The sequence below is a fragment of the Manis pentadactyla genome, chromosome 12, assembly GCF_030020395.1.
Source record: "Manis pentadactyla isolate mManPen7 chromosome 12, mManPen7.hap1, whole genome shotgun sequence".
Classification (NCBI taxonomy): domain Eukaryota; kingdom Metazoa; phylum Chordata; class Mammalia; order Pholidota; family Manidae; genus Manis; species Manis pentadactyla.
The window spans coordinates 46378230-46399119 of NC_080030.1; the positions used below are offsets into that span (position 1 = coordinate 46378230).

General features: G+C 42.3%; 1 protein-coding gene across 6 annotated transcripts in view; it reads right to left on the bottom strand.

Annotated features, from left to right (window-relative positions):
* Positions 1–6542: 6542 nt before the first annotated feature.
* GRM1 (glutamate metabotropic receptor 1) overlaps positions 6543–20890 on the bottom strand; it is a 373819-nt gene continuing 359471 nt past the window's right edge. For 3 of the 6 annotated variants that reach the window (XM_036906888.2, XM_036906889.2, XM_036906890.2), the window contains one exon: positions 6543–7542. In XM_036906888.2, coding sequence (XP_036762783.2) covers positions 6627–7542 — 916 coding nt within the window. In that variant the 3' untranslated portion in view covers positions 6543–6626. Of the gene's footprint in view, positions 7543–14302; positions 14388–20890 lie in introns of all 6 variants that reach the window. The other 3 variants (XM_057489125.1, XM_036906893.2, XM_036906891.2) reach the window with 3 other exon arrangements.

Genomic DNA, 20890 nt, shown 5'->3' on the forward strand with positions numbered 1-20890 from the left:
ATGGTGGCAGGTCAGTCACTAGAATCCCATCCACTCAGAGCGAGTCTGCATGCAGCAAGCTGGTCTCTGCCTCAGGGCCTCTATATTCGGTGCTGCCACCACTCCAGCCTCTGCTCTGCTCTCCCGCAGCCTTGCAGCCCGGTGACCGTGTCGCCCAGAGCACTGGGCGGGGCTCTTTATAAGAGTCAATAACGTCGTATTACCCACACGTGTGCAGTGAGCTAGCCAACCAGGGCCAGGTGAGAATCCTGGTCACAGGAACTTTCATTTTATCCACACCCTTTCACCCCAATCTTAGTGTAAGATTTGAACATTTTATTGTATGTACCTCAGCAAAAAACCAATTAATGAAAAAAGGAAATCATTGTGAAGAAATAATCCAGAGGCTAATAAAGTTTTATTTAAAGAAAGGTTGCACTTTAAGTTTTGATTTCCCCTTTCTATAAAGAAACCCCTTGTCTCTGGTTGATTCTAGAAGCACTTTGTTCTTATTCAATTCCTCTTATACACCTTTGCCTTGTCTCCTACAGCACTGTGTTTTCATATCTTTATCTGTTCTGATACATGTATCTCTGTGTATGTATGTTATCATCATCTATCTATCTATCTGTCTATCTATATCTATCTATCTAATCTATCTTTCCATCCATCCATCCACCCACCCATCTTTCATCTACCTATCTCCATCATCATCTGTCACCTACCCATCTGCAGGTTCATACCCATAGCAGATATTGTTGGTGCCCTGCCCCCTCTTAACACTCACCTCCTTCACACAGGTCAACTCAGGTTTCTAGCTGCCAGACAGCACCTGAAACTCTGCCCGAAGGCTTTCCCTGGAGTTAGAAGCCTGCATATGAGACACCTGAAAGTAACTGGAATTAACATGCACCTCCCTCCCAGCGGATCACAGGAATTGGTAATCAAATACCTCCATCTCCCTCGCCCCATGAAGACTGGGGGCAGTTATGAGGCATGTTCTCCACTGTCTTCCAGCGTCTCCAGCAGGACCAGATACCACAGGAGCAAGGTGCCCTTTATTGGCTTCCTGTCATTTGTTGCCTCACTTCCCTATTGGTGCTTCCCCAATACCCACATGCACTCAGATCCTCCTCTCAGGGTCTGTTTCTGGTGAAGCCCAACCTAATAAAATATTCACATTCATACCCATTACCTACAGTTCATATGAAAATGGCTTATGGGCTATAGCTGGCCCTGAGTGAAGTAGAGCTCAAAATGTAGCAAGACTGCAAATAAATTTAACATTATCTTAGGAAGAAATACTGGAGTAAAGTTTAAAAAGAGTCATAGTATGTGTTCAGTACCATGTCTAGTTCTGGATGCAAGATTTTTTAAAGGATTTTCAAGAATTGGAATATGACCATAGCCTAATAGGAAGTTTAGGAACCTAATAACAAAGATAACAAAGGAAATGCAGTCATTTAGCTTGGAGAATAAACCACGAACAAGTGACATAATCACTATGTTCAAGTGGCTGAACAATCACTATGTTCATGTGCACAGTGGACTCAATTTGTTTAATTTTTTCCAGTGGGAAGAACTCTGATTGGGCAGAAGTTAGAAAGAAACAAATTTTTGTTTCAGGAAAATGAAGAATTTTGTTTTTTTAACAATTAGAGCTTTCCCTTCTCAAGTGCAAGATCTAGTCCCTGGAAATATTTCAGTAGAGGACAAAAATCACCTACACCCGTCCCATTTCATAAAGCTAATCCAGGTCACACATGTAAGCCTTTGTGATTTTCACCATAAACTTGTTGCAGTGACCAGCATTTTGTCTCTGGGGATCCATCCAGCTACCATCCTGTTCCATGCCCTGCTCATCCTTCCAATTAGCTTGCCTGGATCCTCAGATACCTTCATTACAATCTGTGTCTTTTAGGTCTGTTCTCTAGCCAGCTGCATGGGTGGACAATGTAGTTTGGACTTGCTCTCAAACTAATTCAGGGCTGTCTGTTATCTCTGCACAACTGCAGGCAGTAGGCATTGTGCCCCAACTCCTCCCCCTGTCCCACCTCAGTCAGCGGTGGCTGCCCACCTGCCCCTGCCTGACACAGGAAGAGGACCAGGAGGCAGGGGAATTGAGTCCCAAACAGGGCGAGGACTTAATTTTTAAATGATTTCTATGTTTATGTCCACATCTATAGTTCTATGACCATTTCCTTTTCAGTTGTTTTCCTCATTCCTAAGCTACATTTCTCTTGCTTATTAATTTATCAGTCTTACTTTGCAAGTACCATGAGAAAATCAAGCCTGTTCCTGTTTTAATGGTGTTATTCCTTCAGCTGCCTGAGCAGGCTCTCCCGTTCTCCCGTGTTCCTGCGAGCCTGGGTGACTGGTTTTGCCTTTCACTTTGTTGATTATTCTGCGAGGAAGAAGCCCCAAGCCCACGTGTTCCCACGGATGACTTACTGCTCTCCCTCTAATGGGTGCCAACATTAGCAGTCTTATTCTTACCTGAAGTTCTCCTGCAGAGGACGCTGTTTCCCACACTACTACCACCTCGCCAGCCCTCTGGCGGGGCTCACTGGACACTGAGTATTGCCAGGCTCTTCTGCAGGGAAGGCAGGCCTGCTGCCCAGTGGGGCAGCTCTTTCTGATGCCAAAAGGAGAGCTTGTTTTTCATGATGAAAACATGTGTTGTTCCAGTTGGCAGAGTCACGATCAGTAGGTAGAAAATATAGAGTTCTACACCCCATAAGGATCTTGGAATAAATCTTCAGAGAATTGAGCTGGGAAAACTATATGGTGTTACAACACTCATTTGCTTTCTGAACAAACATTTACTGAGTAACCGCTTTGCCCTGAAGCTTCAGAAGTTAGAAAGAAAAATAGATCTCAAACAAAAAGCATCTCACGAAAGAGACATGTAAACTCTAATGTACTCAGGATGTGAGTAAAATGCCGTGGGAATATACATGGGGAACAGTGAACAAATAACTGTCCCTTACCTACTATCCTGAGCTCTGGAGAGTAGGACAGGGCTCCAGTCCCTGATGCGCCACCTCCTATCTGAGAGATTTTGGACAAGTTATCTCAGTGCTCTAAAATCTCCACACACAGCTGTAGTGCTGGAAAGATCAAATGAAAGTCAAGTCAAAAACCCTGCAAAATGTGTGGCACAGAGTCGGTTAATAAAAACGTCGCTTTTCTTCTCTTTGATTCCCTCTCAGGTATTCTCTGTAGAAATTATCAGAGCCCCTTCTACCCCATTGGTGCTGTCCAGCTGCCAGTCCCGACCTCTCCAAACGTCTCCTTATGACGAAGCCTCTTATGACATACAGGGCTATCTGTGGACTCCACACCTGAAACATTGTCACTTTTCTTCTTTTTCTTCTCCTCTTTGTTTTTCATCTCTCTTCCATGACTTTTCCTCCTGAGACACCACGCTCCCATTTTGTGATTTCTCATTCCATTTTCTTGGCACAAGGAAGAAACCCCTAGTGTCTCAGCCCTTGATTCTGGCTAATTATTCAACCTCATCCTTCCTGTATAGAGCTTGCTTCTACTATCTACACACATCACAGTTTCAGGAATGTGGCCCTTCGTTGTACATCATGGATGTATCACCATTCTGTCTTGGAATGCCAGTTGGTCGATGCCTTGCTCTGAAGGCAGCTCCTGACCAGTGATGTGAATAACAGAGGTTCCCTCGTTTTGAAGACCAGTGAAGTCTCTATCAAAATGTATTGGAATAGAACTAGGGGTGAGCAGGAGAGTATAAACAAAGTAAGAAACTAGGTTCCTCTAGAGCAGAAGCCAAGGAGAGACAAGCCCTGTATGGCTTCAGTAATTATTTTTCATACCAGTCTATCTCTATTGTTGTAACTTTTACACAGTATAAAGAAGGAAAATACACATTTAATAAATAGAAAATATTTATTATACAGCATTATCAAGATTCTTTGACAAAAAGGCAGTTACGAGCCAAAGGAAAACACTTTTACAAGAAGCTAAACAACTTGCATAAGCAGATACATTAAAGTGAAGAGTTTCTGTCCTTTTGGTACAGGGTGTGTATGTGTACATTTCCAATTTTGAATAATTATTACATAAGAGCTAATACTCAATTGTATTTAGGGAAACTTTTAATCACGATAATAGTAGGCATTCAGAGAAATAATGTGATTAGTGTTAAATGTGTTGAATGTCTCAGACTAAAATCTCACAACAAACTGACATCTTCTATTATTCAAAAGTAGAGCCGTTTTCCTGATCTATTCGTACTTAAAAAAAATCTGAATGCACAGGTCTTGTGCTGTCAAGGACATGTGTTAGTAGCATTAAAATAAAAAAAAAACATGTTCCACTCGTTATAGTATGCTTTTATTGCAAATTTGCCAATAAGTGGGCCATCTATTAAGCATTGAAACCATCCACTTTCCACATTCTGCTTCATGATGATAAAAATATAGCACTGAAATCCACATTTCAGTCCTGAGTTCTCTCTACCAAAGGTGGTATAAAATATATATTTTAAAGGAAAGGCAGTCCATTCCATCTTGGAACCTACTAAACTTAGTAGTATATGGGAAGACACAAGAAACATGAACCTCAAACATTGGAGTTGATGTTAAATTCTGAAAAATGATGAGACAGGTATGTAAATATTCCAAGATGATTTTTGACTGAGAAGTCAGCAGCTTCAACATGCAGGGAGCATATTAAAATATAATTACACATAAGGCATAAACAAAGATATTTAAGGGAGAAAGACTCAACAAATAATAGAAGAAATCAAAAGGGCAAGAAAAATCACTTTTAGTGGATATAAAAAAGGAGGGTAAAAATGAAACATTTAGATTACATGTACATGGATACTACCCACAGGCAAATAACAAAATATAAAGAAGAGTTATGATGAAAAATGTAGGGACAAAAGTACATGGAAACAAAAATTAAAAGAAAGCAAAAAGTAATGATAAAGAATTTGAGAAGTTATGACCAGACATAGAGGTTAGCACATGTCTTAAGTACATAACGCTCAAGGGCCTATGAAAAATCTTTAAAAACAAAGCAAAACTAAAGCAACCTGAAATAATCTAAATATTGTCATTTCCATCTTACACTGTAATAATGTTATGTGCAAATTTATCAAATGTACCTTTATTATTATTACCCACAGTTTTTGTGAACTTTTAATATAACAAATTTTCAAACCATTTCACTAATAGCATATTTCACATCATAAAATATCAGAAAAATAAGCTCCCTCTTAGAAAAGGAAGGACCATCTGAGCAGCATAGGAAAAACACTGGACCACAGTACTCAAACCTTCCAAAAGCTTCTGAAGATATTGGCGACAATGATATATAAAATGTTATTGGAACATAAAAATATTGATACTATATATAACTCAAAGACAGTCTACTAGTGGTTAAATTGACATTACATTGCACAAATTTTGTTATCACGTGTATACAAAGACACAGGAACACATTCACTTGCTAGTTACAGGGACTTCTGTGACAATAGGAGAGAATTATTTGTCGTTTAAACCAGTAATATTTGCTATGAGTACACCATAAGTTCAAAGATGGGTTTGTTTCTGTAGTACATAGGAGAAACAATGGCACCAAATACACATACTGCATTTTAGAAGTTCAACTGGTAAGTATTATTTGCTACAGTAAATGGAAGGTAACAATTTTGCCACATGGTTTATTCTCGTTACTGATGGGCGGCGCAGAGCCCCTTGGCGCACACACACAAGTTAATCCGCTGGGCGTCTTCTGCCACTCGCAAGATGTTCTCTTCTTCTGGCCTCTTTCCTCCAAAGGACCAATAAGCGAGTGTCAAATCCGGAAAGCCTATGGTGCTGATTTCATTCAAAGCCCCACGCCTCCGCAGTGCCCTGCTTCTCATGCCTTGCTCCCTTAGCCCTCCTGGTGAAGCACGTCTGTGCGATTATTAGGCTCTTCCTGTTTTCCGAGATGGAGGGTAATCACAGGGCAGCAGGCGCTCCATGCCTGTTCTCCGGTGCACTGGGTCGGGTGCGATGGGTGAAGAGAGGCCCGTTGCCGAGTCTCCGGAAGACCAGGAGCCTGTGGGCGCAGGAGGGAGAGGGGCTCGAGAGAAAGGCTTTGCCATCCCACCGTGGGCTCTCTGGGCGTTGCCACGCCTGCCCCTCGCCCACCCAGCGGCTCTGTCTGGCCCCAGCCGGCTCACTGAGATACCCAACAAGGTCACCAGGAGGCGAACGGATGCCTCCCCGCGCTGGTCCACACGTGCTGTGCCTTTTCACACTGGCCAAGTGTGTGTGGGCGTGTATACCTATTAGCAATTGTCCGAAAGAAGAGATGATTTTTGTTGATTTTATTATTTTATTTTTGCAATACAAGTTACCTACTGTACGGGATTGTGCTTTGTCTGAATTCCCTTTCTTCCCAGAGAAGGCTTTTGAGTCATTCAAGAATGGGGGTCCTCGCCGGGACCCGGCGTGCCCGCAGAGCGCAGTTCCTCCGGGCCCACGCCGGCCGGCGGCAGCCCGCCCCTGCTCCCCGCGCCTCGCCCTCCGCCCGCAGGCCCCTGCCCCCCGTCCTCCGCACGCCCCGCCGGCGCTCCTGCGCCCCGGCGGCCCCTGCTGTTCCCTGCGGACCCCGCCCCCCTACAGGGTGGAGGAGCTTTGCTTGTAGTCCCTCAGGATGACGGAGGCGTAGGTGACGTCGGGCGGGGTGCAGAGCACCGACTCGGACACGGGGGAGCTGGGCACCGAGCTGCCCGAGGCCACCGAGTCGCGGAAGGGCGACGGCGGCGTCAGCGCGGGCGAGTCTTCCGAGGTCGGTTTGCCGGCCGCCGGCAGGTCCTCCTCTTCCTCCTCCAGCTCGTCTTCCTCCGTGTGGCCCTCCTGCTCGTACAGGTACTCCTGCAGCAGCTTGAACCTCTCGCTGTCGTGCTCGTCCTCCGCTGGGGAGGAGGCGGGCTCCTCCCCGAAGGTGCTCAGCTGCAGCGGGAGCATCTGCAGGTGCTGCGGGGGCGCCGGGGCCGAGTACAGGGACCGCAGCCCGCTCCCCGGACCCCCGGAGACGGCGAGCACCGCGCTGAAATCCGGGATCCCGGGGCCGAAGTTGGCGACCACGCCCTGCAGCTGGTCCAGCAGGGATTCCGCCGGTTGCGGCGGCGGCGGCAACTGCTGGAGGGGAGGGGGCAAGCCCTTGGGGGTGGCCGGGCTGGCCAGGAAGAGGGGGGTCTCTTCTGCAGTCAGGTGGGGCGGCAGGGGCGGGCTGCTGGCCGCGGTGGGCACGCGTCGGTGCACCACCATGGAAGGACTGCCGGGAGGGCTGAAGCCCACCGGCTGGGCATCCTCCTCCTCCACGTTGTAAAGGGTCTTGGTGCTGGTATCTGAAAAGGTCAGGCTTTTGCCGGAGCCTTGGTAACTTTTAGTGAGGGGCTTGATGACGGCTGTTTGGTTGCAGGCCGTCTCATTGGTCTTCACGTGCACAGAGAGGCGGTGCCACATATGCTGTCCCTTGGGCACCTGTCTTCCACCTGGTTCAGACCATGACACAGACTTGCCATTAGAACTATGAATAAAATAGAGATGGATTTATTTGCAGATATATCATGCACATGGGATAAAATACATATATGTACATAAATCATATGCAAGCCCAGCTCAATGCAATTCGACTTCCCCCTCAACAGTATGCCTGTCCTCCACACCCCCAACCTCCTGCCCTTAGGACAGATCAAACGCCAAAAGCGGCAGTGACCACGGGCTGCCTCTGAAGCTGCAGCCAGTGATTCCATCCCCCCAGACAAGGCAGGAAAGTTTTGGCCCTGAGAAGAGTTGTGGGGAAGAAAAGCCAGCCTGTTGTAGAAGCAGCTATTTTCATTGAGGTCTAAGATTTCACAAAGTTATTACACACACACACACACACACACACACACACACACACACACACACACACACACACATCTAAGGCAATGTTAAAATTGTTGCTCAATGCAAGCCTTCAAAAGATGCCAAAAATAAAAGCTTAGTTACACGTGGACAATACAACATGACCATAGCTCTTGCCTCCCCTTCTTCTTAGTCCCTGGAACAAATTAAAGCCCACAAATAAAGCTACTGTCATTGTCCTGTGGGACAATCCTCTCGGTTGCCCTTTCTGATATGCAGGTATTTCTTGTTACCAGAGCAGCCTGCTCATACACATGGCACCTGTACAGAAGAGAAAACAACACGCAGATGACAGAAAAACCCAGACCTCTGTTCCACTTAAGTGTTTCATACCCTTTGAATTTCTTTTCATTTCAAAGCATTATTTCTGACACTTAATGTGGGTCACAATTCACATAATGGCTCTGATTCACAGCAGCTGGTTTGGGATTTCCACATTGCAAACTTTTAACTAGGTGTGTCTGGAAAAGAGATGGAACCAGGAAGCCCAGCAGAATATAGATGCCCAGATCCTACTTTAGTCTCCAGTATAGTTTGATGCAAATGAGACAAAATTAGTTTCAGACAAAGCAGAAGTTACTGAGACAGAGATCCCTCCTTGGCCTTTTCCTCATTGAGCCTTGGTGAAAAACAGCCTTAGGGTGTCAGCAGCCCTCTAGCATCACCAACTTTCACCTTCATGGACCCTCTTAAAACCAACCAAAGAGAATAGAAGAAAAAATGAAATGTACTGTGTGCAAAGACTATAGATTCTATTCTGTATATTGTAATACCTCTGGTCTTTTGGACTCTTTGCTTATTTTCTGTATAACTTTTAGCAGATGGTGGTACCTTACCATACCAGACTATTAATAACAACAGTGTTAATACTTAAATCGAAAATTTTTTCTTCTGTTTTTTCAGGCATTTGCATTTTTGCTGTATCCATGAAAACAACAGAGAAAGTATCACAATAATAACACATTTGTGACATTAAAAGGCACAGGGAAAATTAACATATTTTTCTTAGGTGGATTTGTGAAACATACTATTCTGTATCATAGTTTTTTTGTTTGGAAAAATGTAGGAAATGATGAAAAATTAGTAGAATGGTTATTTAATCACTTTGAAAATACAAGAATGAGTACTTCAAAAATTATATGTGTCATATTTATGATGAGGATGTTTTCACATTTCATATTTTATAACCTTGAAAAGTGAGTGAGTCAAATAAGTACAAATAAATTCCTATAACTATTATAGAAAATTCTGGATATAAATGTTCTAAAAGAGACAGAACAGCTACAATTTTGATCTCATTATTTGAGAAAAGGGTAGTTCCTCCATATGTCTGAAAATGTATGCTGTGTTTTTAATCATTTAAGAAAAATATCTCCCAAATACTATGTCAAAATTAATATTTCTCTCAAACATATGTTTAATATATTTCCTGAGAATGTCTAAGTGCTTATAAATGCAAAATTACTGACTTACCAGCTTCTACAATCTTGTTAGAATAACTGACTCTCTCCTGAGTTGAGCAAAGTAAAGAACAGGACAGTGGTGTTCCTGGCCAGAACAGGCAGTCAACTGGCCAGCCAAAGGCAAGACCAGGACCCACGATTCCTCTTCTGAGTTGGAAACTCTAGGTAAGCTCACCTCCCATTTCTATCTTTCTCAATTTCCTCCAAGCCCCATTCTACTGGCACTGTTTCTCTCTTTATGCATTCAGTATGCCTCTTCCAGAAAGTATAAAACCACCTATTTACCTCTTGCCTTGCTTAAATATGCTGCACTCGACTTCCAATCACTGATTTGCATCATTTCCAATTGCAGAGGAAATACTTCTTCCTCCTCCAAATGCCTGTCTCTCAACACTCATTAAGAAAATCATTAAGCTGAAAGATTGTCTTGTATCTTCATCTGGTTATGTGTGTGTGTGTTTTAAAAAACAAGTCTCTTGAGAGCTAGTGCGCACCTAATTTAACCCAATAAAACACTGTCCTCGTCTCCATAAATACTAGCAAAAAATGGCATGCTTGTATTCCTGGGACTTACTTCACTAATTCATTCACATGGGCTGTTTTCTTCAATGCTCAGGGGTTCTATGTGGGCCTCTTTTTGAATTATGTGCTTCCACATATTAAAGGTAAACTGGATTAGTTATTTCTAACCTGTGGACAGCTTGAATAACCCATGAATCCACACGCACATTAAGCATCATTTTTAGACTGAACCAATATTGCGCCTTGGTAGATTAGTCACTGCTATGTTTAAATGCATGTAGTTGCTGTTATGATAAAGTCTGCTTTGATAAAGTGGTTGATAAAGTGGAACTAAATTCTGAGAAAGCTTTCTGTGTGTGTGTGTTTTTTGTTTGCAAGTGGCCACCCATAGGGGTGCAATTACTACCAAAGATTCGGGTGAAGGTTTAATAACGTTTTGGTGTGAAAAAGGATTATCCTATTTGAAAATGTTGGGAACTCATTGTTCTAATATTAAGAAGAGAAACACATGGAAAATGTGGGCAGCAAAAAGGAATAAATGCATTATAAAAATGGAATATTGCTATAAAATCAGACTTTTTCGTAGTCCTAGATAATATAATGTGCTGTGTTTCAGCTACCAGCTTCTTCCTTCTATTATTTGATGTTACTCAGTTTCCTAATATAAGAAAAGCAACCTGGTCTAGAAACATCACAGAATTACCACAAAGCACCCCATTTTTCTTGCTCTAACTTCAAAATATAGGCTTAAAACAATCTCGTATTTGAAGATCGAGTGCAGGAGCACCTGGCGTCATCACCTTGGGTGGTTCAATGTATTTATTTATATTGAAATTATCGAAGGAAATCATCGTTAGGTCTGAGAGAAGCCGGAGACATAGAGGCTGATGTACACTGACAAGAGGACAGAGCTGAGCAGGTCTGGGGCTGTCATTCCAGCTACAATAGGCTTGAGATCTTGCTTTGGTTTTCCTTTCATTAGATAAATATCACAATCCCCCCAAACAGAAACCTAATATTTACAGCCCTTTAGAGAAGAGCTGCAAGTGGGTGGTATAAACAGATTAGTATATCTTCAGCATTCGGAGTGATCCTGTCTGTTTTATTTGTTTCAGTAAGTACTAGTTACATCTGCAGAGTATGCTGCTGTCTGCTCCACAGAGGTCTGAAATGGGAATCGCAGGGGGTGGGGGCTCGAGATCAGGACGGAAGCACCCTGCACAAGCTGCCTGAAGAGGAAGCTCACACAACACCTGTCTCCCTTATGTCCAATTCAAGTCTTTGCCACCAAGCTTAATAGCTTCACAACAGATGTAAGGACAGCATCCAGAGATCCCACAGACAAGGCAAGGCCTTCACACAGGGAGGGAAGAATCATTCCTTGGAACCTGAGGAGGTTAACATTTGTTTACCCTGAAAATGAAAATGGAAACAGGAAATGCCATTGAGTCACAGTGTGCAGAGATGTTTCACCGAGTTAAGAAATCAAAGCCATAGGCTTGCAGGCAGTACCACGGCAGCCCTGCAGCTACAGCGGGGACACAGGTTTTCAAGGGAAGTGTGGCACTGCCTTCCAGAGACACTCCAAAAGGAACACCAGAGATCCTTCGTCCAAATAGCTCCCCTCCGCCGGCTTGAAGCGAGCTGGGGCGAATGCAGTTTGAGTAGTGATTCCTGTAGAAACTCAGGCATAGGAACCATTCGAAACACGTGAGTGAGTCAGACTCCAGTTTTCTTAGGCAACCCCAAGTTAGGCTTTGATATAAAGGACTCTGGCTGACTCCACTGTCACTTCTTGAGAGCTTTCCAGAGAAATATGCATATTCAGTATAGATTCTCTGGGAGCCTATCTGAACATAATTAAAATTTCTCACCTTGTTGACTCACCACTCATTGGAAGGTAGAGAATCTCTGAATGTGTTACTGAAGACAAATGCTTTTTGCTTTCATGAGAACTTTGTAGTTTCTGCTGATGTCCAGTCTTAAATAGCATTGTGCATTTTATCTAGCTAGGCAGAAAACCATTTGGCTTGCTGAAATTTACAATATTACAAAGTCTAAATATACAGTCCTCCTTTGAGAATCTTTAGATCAATCTCATTCTATATCCTAAAACTACATTATATGTGATAAAACACAACACGAAATCAATCTGCCTTTATTAAGCCTTGTGCTTTCCTTGATGAATTAATAAAGAAAAAGACAGTTACAAATGAAATTACCTCATCAAAGTCAATAAAGTAAGGAAGGCCCAATAACCTTTGTCTGGGATAGGGCCTACTTTCTGGAGAAAATCAACAAATCTATTTCAAACTACAGAGTAGAATTCTGTACTAAATAAGTACATTTAAATGGCCTTTAGTCCAACCTAATCACAAATACTGTCTGATGAAAGAACTTCTTATGCCAAAGTTTATTTAAGACATGTTGATGCAGGGGCACTGTTTTAGCAAAGGTACAACAGGTGTAAGTAATTCTATCCCTCCCAGAAGTACAGAGGAGCCTAGAGTATGTTCCCTTTGAAGGAACTTCAGGCAAGCATTATCATTTCTTCTATGCTTCATGCTATCAGACCTATCATTTTAATAGTAAGTCATTTGACTCTCTTCAGCTCTACCTGGAGTCTTCACAATAAACCCTGGAAATGTAGGGCAGTCGCACTGCTCTGTTGGGATTATTCCTCAGAGGCAGGATATATCTAGGCAGACCATAATGGTCCAGTAAGCAGCTTTATTTTCATCCCTAGTCCCTTTGCCTTGATTGTTCATAAAAGCCGTGGGAACTGAAATCACAGAAAGAACATACATTTTTTTTTTAAAGGACCAACCAAGGCTAAAAATAGCCAGTTTTAATCTATGGTGCACAGCTTTAAGCTACCAATTTCTTCCTGATCCTTTACAGTATGCAGAAAGAAAGCCTGACTAGCTCTTACTTTGAAAGTTCTTATCAACCAACCTCTTATCTTCTGTGAGTGTTGCATTCTTTTTTGCCACCTTCCAGGCATGCACCCACTTTCAGCCTTTGCTTTTGCTTTTACACACTCACCTTTAAGTGATGAAATGTTAGGGGACTCTCCTTCTCCCTCTGTTCCTGCTGTCCTGACAGGACAAGTACATCTACTATTCCCATCCATCCCTTTCTGACAGGCAGCCTGCAGCTGTCATAATCAGGACTTCCTTGCTGTGTCCTTGGTCAGACTCAACCCATATGCTGCAAGAAACACTCAATGCCTTTTGACTTGGGAGAATTACAGAGAATGCATACAAGATTACACAGACTTTGATCTAGAGGTGCACAGGCCTCCCAGCCACCACCTGAAATGTACTGGCAGGGCCTGTGTTTTTCCCTCAAAGAGTCAGTATAATTTGGTTGAGACCACATGCTTTCTTTTGGGGCTTTTTAAGGGACTATCAGAACACATCTTCTCAATGCACTCCACTGAATGAAGGAAAGAGACACTACAGCCCCATTCCCGGCCTCCATGGACAAGTTCAGGAGCAAACATTTGAACAAATTGGGCTCTTCTCATCTAAAGAACTAATCAAGCCACAGACACCTTAACAGTGGGCTCCCTCCTGCTGCAGGAATGTGTACCTTTGACTCTCCCAGGGGTTTGAAGGGCTGTAAAGGAACAGCTAAAAATGAGCACAGACTCCATGCACAATGAATTGAACATGGTCTATGTTCTTTTGTTAACTTAAAGAGACACTGTCAAGATCTAAAGGTCAAACACTGGACCAAACATGCACCCTTTTTATCAGATGGGAGAATCTGATAAAAGCACTCAGAATTCTGGGAAAATAATTCCTTTTCCTTTGTGTAAGGAACTCACAAAACTCTTTGCTCACTTTGTGTGGGACTCACAAAACTTGTGTTTTGTGCTCCCCAGAGTGTGAGAGACACCCAGCAGAGGCTGGTGCTGGTACCCACCTCACAAAATGACATTGTGGGTCTCTGCCATCAGTTCAAGTTATGGCTCTTACTTTAATGCAGATGGGATCACTTCAAACATTTGCACAACAGCAAAAAGGCAAAGAAAAGAAAAGAAAAGAAAAGAAAGAGCTCTGTTTGCCAAGGAAAAGCTGACAAATTTGTGGAGGGGGAAAATTCACTTTCGAGCTTGTGAGTGGGAGTCACAAACAAAAGTGAATCTCCAGAATCGGAAGACGTGTTGCATCTCGCATTGAAACTTAAAAAAGCGAAAGACTAGCAACTTGACAGTGCCCTTTTAAGAACGATGGACAATCAAATTAAGGCAGTCGTGCAAACCATGGCACGTAATGGTTCCTCATTCTTCATGGCATGCACCACAGCTCTTTCCATGTTAGAAAGTGGAAAAACCCAGGAGAGAGAAAGCAAGGGGTAAACCACTGTTTTCCATGCAGCTTCTCTTACACATTCACTGCAGTGTGGGGGTTTTCAAAGCTGCACATGTGCCGACGGACAGTGGCTGGTGGGCGAGAATTCTGGCTGCCTCTTCCTGAAGATTGAAAAGAAAAAGACACCCAGTGAGTGAGTGGTTATATACGTGTACAGATATGGTGACTACACCACTCAGGTGGTGCCTGGGCCTGGGACACGGTCTAGCCTGGCTCCTGAGCCTCCCTCCAGGCCCTCTCCACCTCCAGGTCCTGTGTCTTCCTTGCACAGCCTGGCTATTTATTACTGCCAGACTCATTTCTGAAAGCCACATCAGTGGAGTGCATTCCTTCTACCTTGTGGAACCAGCTCTATCCAAGTGGTAGATGCTTTTTCTGCTGTGTGTGTGTATCTGTCCCAGATCAGCTCTTTCTCTCTACTCTTGACATCCCCTCTTTATTCCTGGGGGCAATGGACACCAACTCCACTCACAATGATGTAGGCTGAATCTCCCCACCCACCACCCCACTTCAAGGAGTTCATGGATTTATGTTCTTACATGGTGAGTTTTAATTATGCTATTTTTCCTCCAAACTACATCATCAAAAAGCACTGCTGCCACTTTATATAAAGTCACATTTAGCTCTTGGCCTTCACAAGAGAGAATATATCTAACAGTGGAGAGAAGGGGAGTGGCAAGAGATGTGGAGGAATCTGCCACAAGGGGAGAATGTCCTCTCCTCCCCTGGTTAGATGTCACCTTACACAGCACAGGGGGTGATCTGCTCAGGCGAGAAGAGCATTGGCCACACATGACAGGGCAAATGGGGCAGCTATAGTCTGTCCTTTATTTGTTGGGAGTGAGGATAGCGGTTTTCCCATGAGGGCTACTTCTCGAGTGGGACTTCTGAAGGTGGTACGACGAAGCTGTCTTGTTGTCATCCCACATAAGAGGGCTGCCAGCCACAGAGAAGGCTTTCAGGAACAAGTGTTAAAGGTGAGCCATCAGCAGGTGCTGTAGGTAGTCTGGAGGAGCTGGGTGGAACTGGGGGACTCCTTCCATATTAGGGAACTCTGCAGGGATGAAGCTCTCTATAGGACTCCCTAAAAATGCACAGACATTCTCTATGAGGGGCCACCTACCCCAAGATCCTGGTGACAATTATCCAGTGTTAATCGGAAGAGGACCACGACAGCTCTAGGCAAAGTCCTTTGCTATGGCGCCTATAGCTTTTTCCCATCAAAGAAGACAGAGGAGGAGAACCTCAGAAGAGGGAGGAGGTGGAGATACTTGAGCAGGGAAGCCCCTTCCCATTCCAAGTCTTTCAGGTTGAGGCCTGGACACATGCTGGGCAGGAGAGAGGGGAGTTTGAAGTTTGAAATAAGAATACCCTGGAATAGCTTTTTAATAAGTGAAAGCAAGGAATCTGATCTGAAAGTAGAAGGTGGGAGAAAAGATATTCCAAAGCACAGTTGAAGGTAAGAGAGAAAAAATAAAATTGATCAATATGTGTACTTCCACCAAATTTGGGCCATTCAATAATCTTATTTGAAAGTACAGGATCTACAATTTGAAATCCTCATCCAGAGATAAGAACTTGAAACACCTTGGTGTAACTTCCTTACTACTGCAACAATCCATTTATTTAAGAAAATTAGACAAAGAGATAACATTTGCTGTTCAACTTGCCAAAATAATACATCCCTGACATTCTATATGCTCACCTGAAATCACAAGGATCATGAAAACATTAGCAAGTGGATGACCAGGAATAAAGTATGATGTTTGAATATGTAAGTGAAGTTATCATTTGGCAAGAGCATTTACCTGTAAAATAATATTAAAACAATTTCATTTCTCATGGAAGCAGCAGAAAATAACGCTCAAAGAATCTGGCTTTGCCTTGCTACACTGCCAGCATCCCCTTGAATCCCCTAGTTAATTCTACCTTTAGATAGTGTCTCTACGTAGCCTGGCCCCGTGGTGCTGGGGAGCCAGGACGCTGGCAGGCTTATGACCCTTCAACCAATACAGACACACAGTGGGTCCTTCACCACAAGGGTCCAGCATGTGGGCACTTGATTTTAGTGGTCTGTGATCATCTTATAGAAATTCGCCATCATTTTATCACTTAAATTTGTGTTTTGTAAGTGATGCTTGATGGGAAAATGGACCATGCCCTGGTGGCTTGGAGCCTCAACCTACCCATGGTTTTGCCTCCCTGACTTCCCTGGACAGTTTTTCAGCTTCTTGCTCTCCTGTGTCCTGGGATCCAAACCTGCCCAGCCGCCCACTAGTTGCCACCCTCCACCATGACCATCTCCTCCCCTACACTGACAGGGCCACTGTGGGCAGACACCAAGGCCGGGGCGCGCCTCCCGTCCATCTTCCGTGCAGGTACCTTGATGGTCCCCGCGCTCTTGTTGCAATACCCTTGCAGGCCGCTGGTCTACCATGGGGTGGGGCAGGAGGTATGCCGGAGGGGAGATGCCTGGTTCACTCTCCGGTGGCGTCTGCAGGGTGATGGGCTGGAGGTTAAGGCGGCAGTCGGAGCTGCGCGTGCGCAGAGTCGCAGAGCCGGGACTACAGCGCGTGCAAATACGCCCCCCTCCCCCCCCACCGGCGAGCACAGCATTAAATCACATATAAATAAGTAAAGTCACCGTGACAACTCAAGAGAGAGAGAGATCAATCGGAGAAGAAAGGAAAAGGCTTTATATTTTGGTACCTTTAACATTTTTCTCTCTGCGTTTTCAACCAGGGGTCCCATGTTTTCATTTTGCCCTGGGCTGTATAAATAAATGATGGAGCTGGTCTCATCTGCTGGGATGCAGGCATGTATGATGGTAAAAACCAAGGGGAAAACTGTAAATGGCTCAGAGACTTGACATGCTAACGTTAGCATAGGTGGGCAAAGCGCGGCCAGCCTGGACAGATCAGCACCTGTGTCTCCCGGGACTGGGGCAGGAATCTCGGGGGCCTGCGTTGCTGACTTGGAAGTCTGCGTGCAGTTACTGGACAGTTCTGCGGTTCCTCTGGGGGCTTCAGCCACACTGACAGCCAGACTTCACACATAACTAAGCCACCTCAAAGCTACCTTAATTAACTACTGATCGAAATAGGTGAAAAAAATGACAGCATCTCCATCGTGGTGCCATTTCTTAAGTCTCTGACTTCCACTTTGGAAGTAAAATGTAAATGACCCATGCACACAAAATTTGCTTTTATGAAGGTAGTGGTGTATTAAAGGTCAAGCCTGACAAATCTGATGCTAGAGTTTCCATGTTATCAATTGCATAACAACTGAAGGAAGGAGACTGACTTCAGGGTATTCCTAGCAACTGAAAAACCTCAGATTCAACCAACCACACACGAGGCAAGCCAGAGTAAGTCTTGGAGGGAAAATGCAGCATATGGGGGCTTGTCAAATATTTAAGTCTCAAATCTATGCTTGAATTTTTGGCAGAAACCATAGATTTAAAGAAACCCCAGAAATTTAGATTCCTCTTCAATTTCTTCTAAAAGTGCAGTTTTTCTTCTTTTTCTCCTACCCTCTGCCTTTCCATCCCTCTCTCCTTCCCCCCTTCCCCCCTTCCTTCCTTCCTTCCTTCCCTCCCTCCCTCCCTCCCTCCCTCCCTTCTTCCTTCCTTCCTTCCTTCCTTCCTTCCTTCCTTCCTTCCTTCCTTCCTTCCTTCCTTCCTTCCTTCCACAGGACACTCATACATCAGTTTCCATGCTAGGAATTACTCTTTACATGACCTTGAGAAGTCGTTACAGACAGGTTTCACTCCTTGTAGTGTAGCAATAAGATCGCTGGACACGGACTCAGGCCACCAGGCACTCTCCTTTTTCAGACTCAATTTTTTTCATCCGTGAAGAAAGATTGTTGAAATAGTTCATGTGAAAATCATTCCAAATAGCAAAATTCTTATCCCTCCTCTGTAGGTGGAGGAACAAAGGCACAGAGAAGGACCCAAGTATTTTAAATCTCAGTGTGTATTTAGATTAAACTAATTCATAGTATCTCAAACTTCACTTCATTATGCTCATGGATTTTAGCCACTTAACTTATGGAGAATTGTAATAATTTCTAGGGGAAAAAAAACTGTTATCTCTTCAAATTTTTTTTTAGCCAACATTAGTGACACTGAATGGATATGTCAGGAGCAGGTAAAAACTAGGTTCACAGCACGTTAGTTGTCTGTATCTGAGGTTTCATGTCTATGATAGGTTTGGAGATGGATCTATTTTAGCAGAGATAAAATGGTCTGTACAATTCCAGATGGTCAGTTCTCCATGGAAACAATAATGTGGCAGCTGTCCAAAGTAATCATAAAGACTGACAGCAACCACTCAAGACCATTTTAGCAGTACATGATCTGGGGTTTTTTTGTTTTGTTTTGTTATAGCTAGATAGGATAATTTGTGCCTCTGATTGCTTTCCAAAGCCAAATGAAATTTTTCCTATTATCTGGATTTAAATATTTATTTCTCAGCATTTGTTCATCAGAATAGAGAATGGAGCTCTGACTCTATATGTAGGCCCTCCATAAATGGTAATTTCTTTCTCTTCCTCTTAGCACATGCACATCTAACATAGTACATTAGAGCTCTTTATAGAAACACACAATCCAATTTTCCCATATAATTGTGAAATACTTCTCAATTTAAAAATTCTTCATTGTATATATTTCTAAGCTAATAACAAACTATCGTTAAGTTTGCTTTATTAAAGTCCCCTTTCTTTGGAAAAAATTGAGGATATATTTGAAGCCCTCTTTATATTATTCTTAATACTAGTCCTATACTTTTCAAGAGAGAATTTGATGTATAAGATCACTTGGCATATTTTCATACTTTTACAACATGTGTATTTCAAACGTGTTAATATGTAATATATGGTGGTGTTTAGTATATTATTAAATTTTATAGAAAGCACCAAACTTTACTCCCATTCAGCAATTTGACTTTTGTGCAAAGTATTATGTTAATATATATAGCTTCAGTTCCTTCACTTAAACTAAATTTAATAAATACTACAATATCAAAAACAGAATCAATTCTCCTACTGGTGGTGATTTGGGTTGTTTTCTACATTTTGCTATTTTGAGCAATACTGCAATAAACATTCTTGGTTATGTCTCCTTGCACACATATGGGAAAGTTTTTCAATGGTATGGACCTAAAAGTAGAATTGATGGATTGTTGTGAATGCACATTAATCTTCCTTCAGTATTGCCAAATTTGCATAATTTACACTTGCATGATTTACATTAATATGTGAGAATTCATATTATTCTTTCCAATTCTGTTTGTTTCAGACATCCTTAAAATTGACATTTTGTTCTGAAAATTTTCAAAAATATATAAACCTGGAGAAAATACTAAAATGAATCTCATATCCCTATTATCCGTCTTCAATAATGATCAATATATATGTGAACCTTGTTTCCTCTATGCCTGCTATTTATTTATTCTAAAGTAAATCAAAATCATGTCACTCCATTCATAAATAATTCAGCATATATGCCTACAATATATATTTTTATAATAAAAAAGAAAAATATTACATGTAATATTAATAAAACCAATTTTTTAATATTTGATATTAAATTTTTATATTAAATAGTATTTGAATTTCTCTGATTTTATCATGTATTTCTATTTTACTTTTTATTTTCAAATCAGCATCCCAACAAGATCTGATCTGCATATTGCATTTTGTTGATGTCTCTTAAGATTTTTTTAATCTATACATGTTCTCTTCCAATTTTTGCTTGTTATTTATTTGTTGGAGGAACATCAATTATTTCCCAGTTTATGGATTTTACTGATTGAGTCACTGTAGTGTCACTTAACATGTTTCTCTGTCATCTTGATGTCCTATGAATCGACAGATCGGAGGGCTTGATCAGCTTCATGAATAATTGATGAGAATGTTTTATAGGAAGTAATAGCTACTTTCTACTTCCTATTTTACCAGATTAGGAAGCACATAAATTGGAATGTCTATTAAACACATTAAGATTGACCATTGTGCTCAGGGATTGTCAGCCCGAAGCCTATGCTATAAAACTCTCCACCAGCCTTTCCTCTAGTGGTTTTACTAGTCAACAGAGCATCAATAAAGTTTTTGTATATTTTGTGCATTTGATATGTGCTTGTCTCCAACTTGAGCATGAATCATGTCTTATTTTTTTTTGTTTTTTCAGCATTTGACAAATATTTAATTAAATTACACAAAAATCATGTTTGCCTAACATGTTACATGTGGCGTATAAATGAAGTGATCATGGAAAACTAATGCAGGTGTTTGGAAAACAGAAAATAGGTGCTGATAACTCATCATAACTTGTGATTCATTAGTAATCATAATTTCAAACTTAGTTTAATTTTCATCAATTAGAAATGATGAATTTTTTAAATACATTTGAATTGCTAACAAATATCAATCAGGATAATCAGTCAACTCTTTGCCTTGTTAAAATATAAAAAATTGGGATAAAAGGTGATTGCTTTGGTAAGAAGGTTAAAAATGAAGTTATAATGATAACAAAAGGGACTTAGATCACTTAAATCTAGAATTTTGTGAGGCTTCTGGTATTCTTGGTTAGAAGACTAAT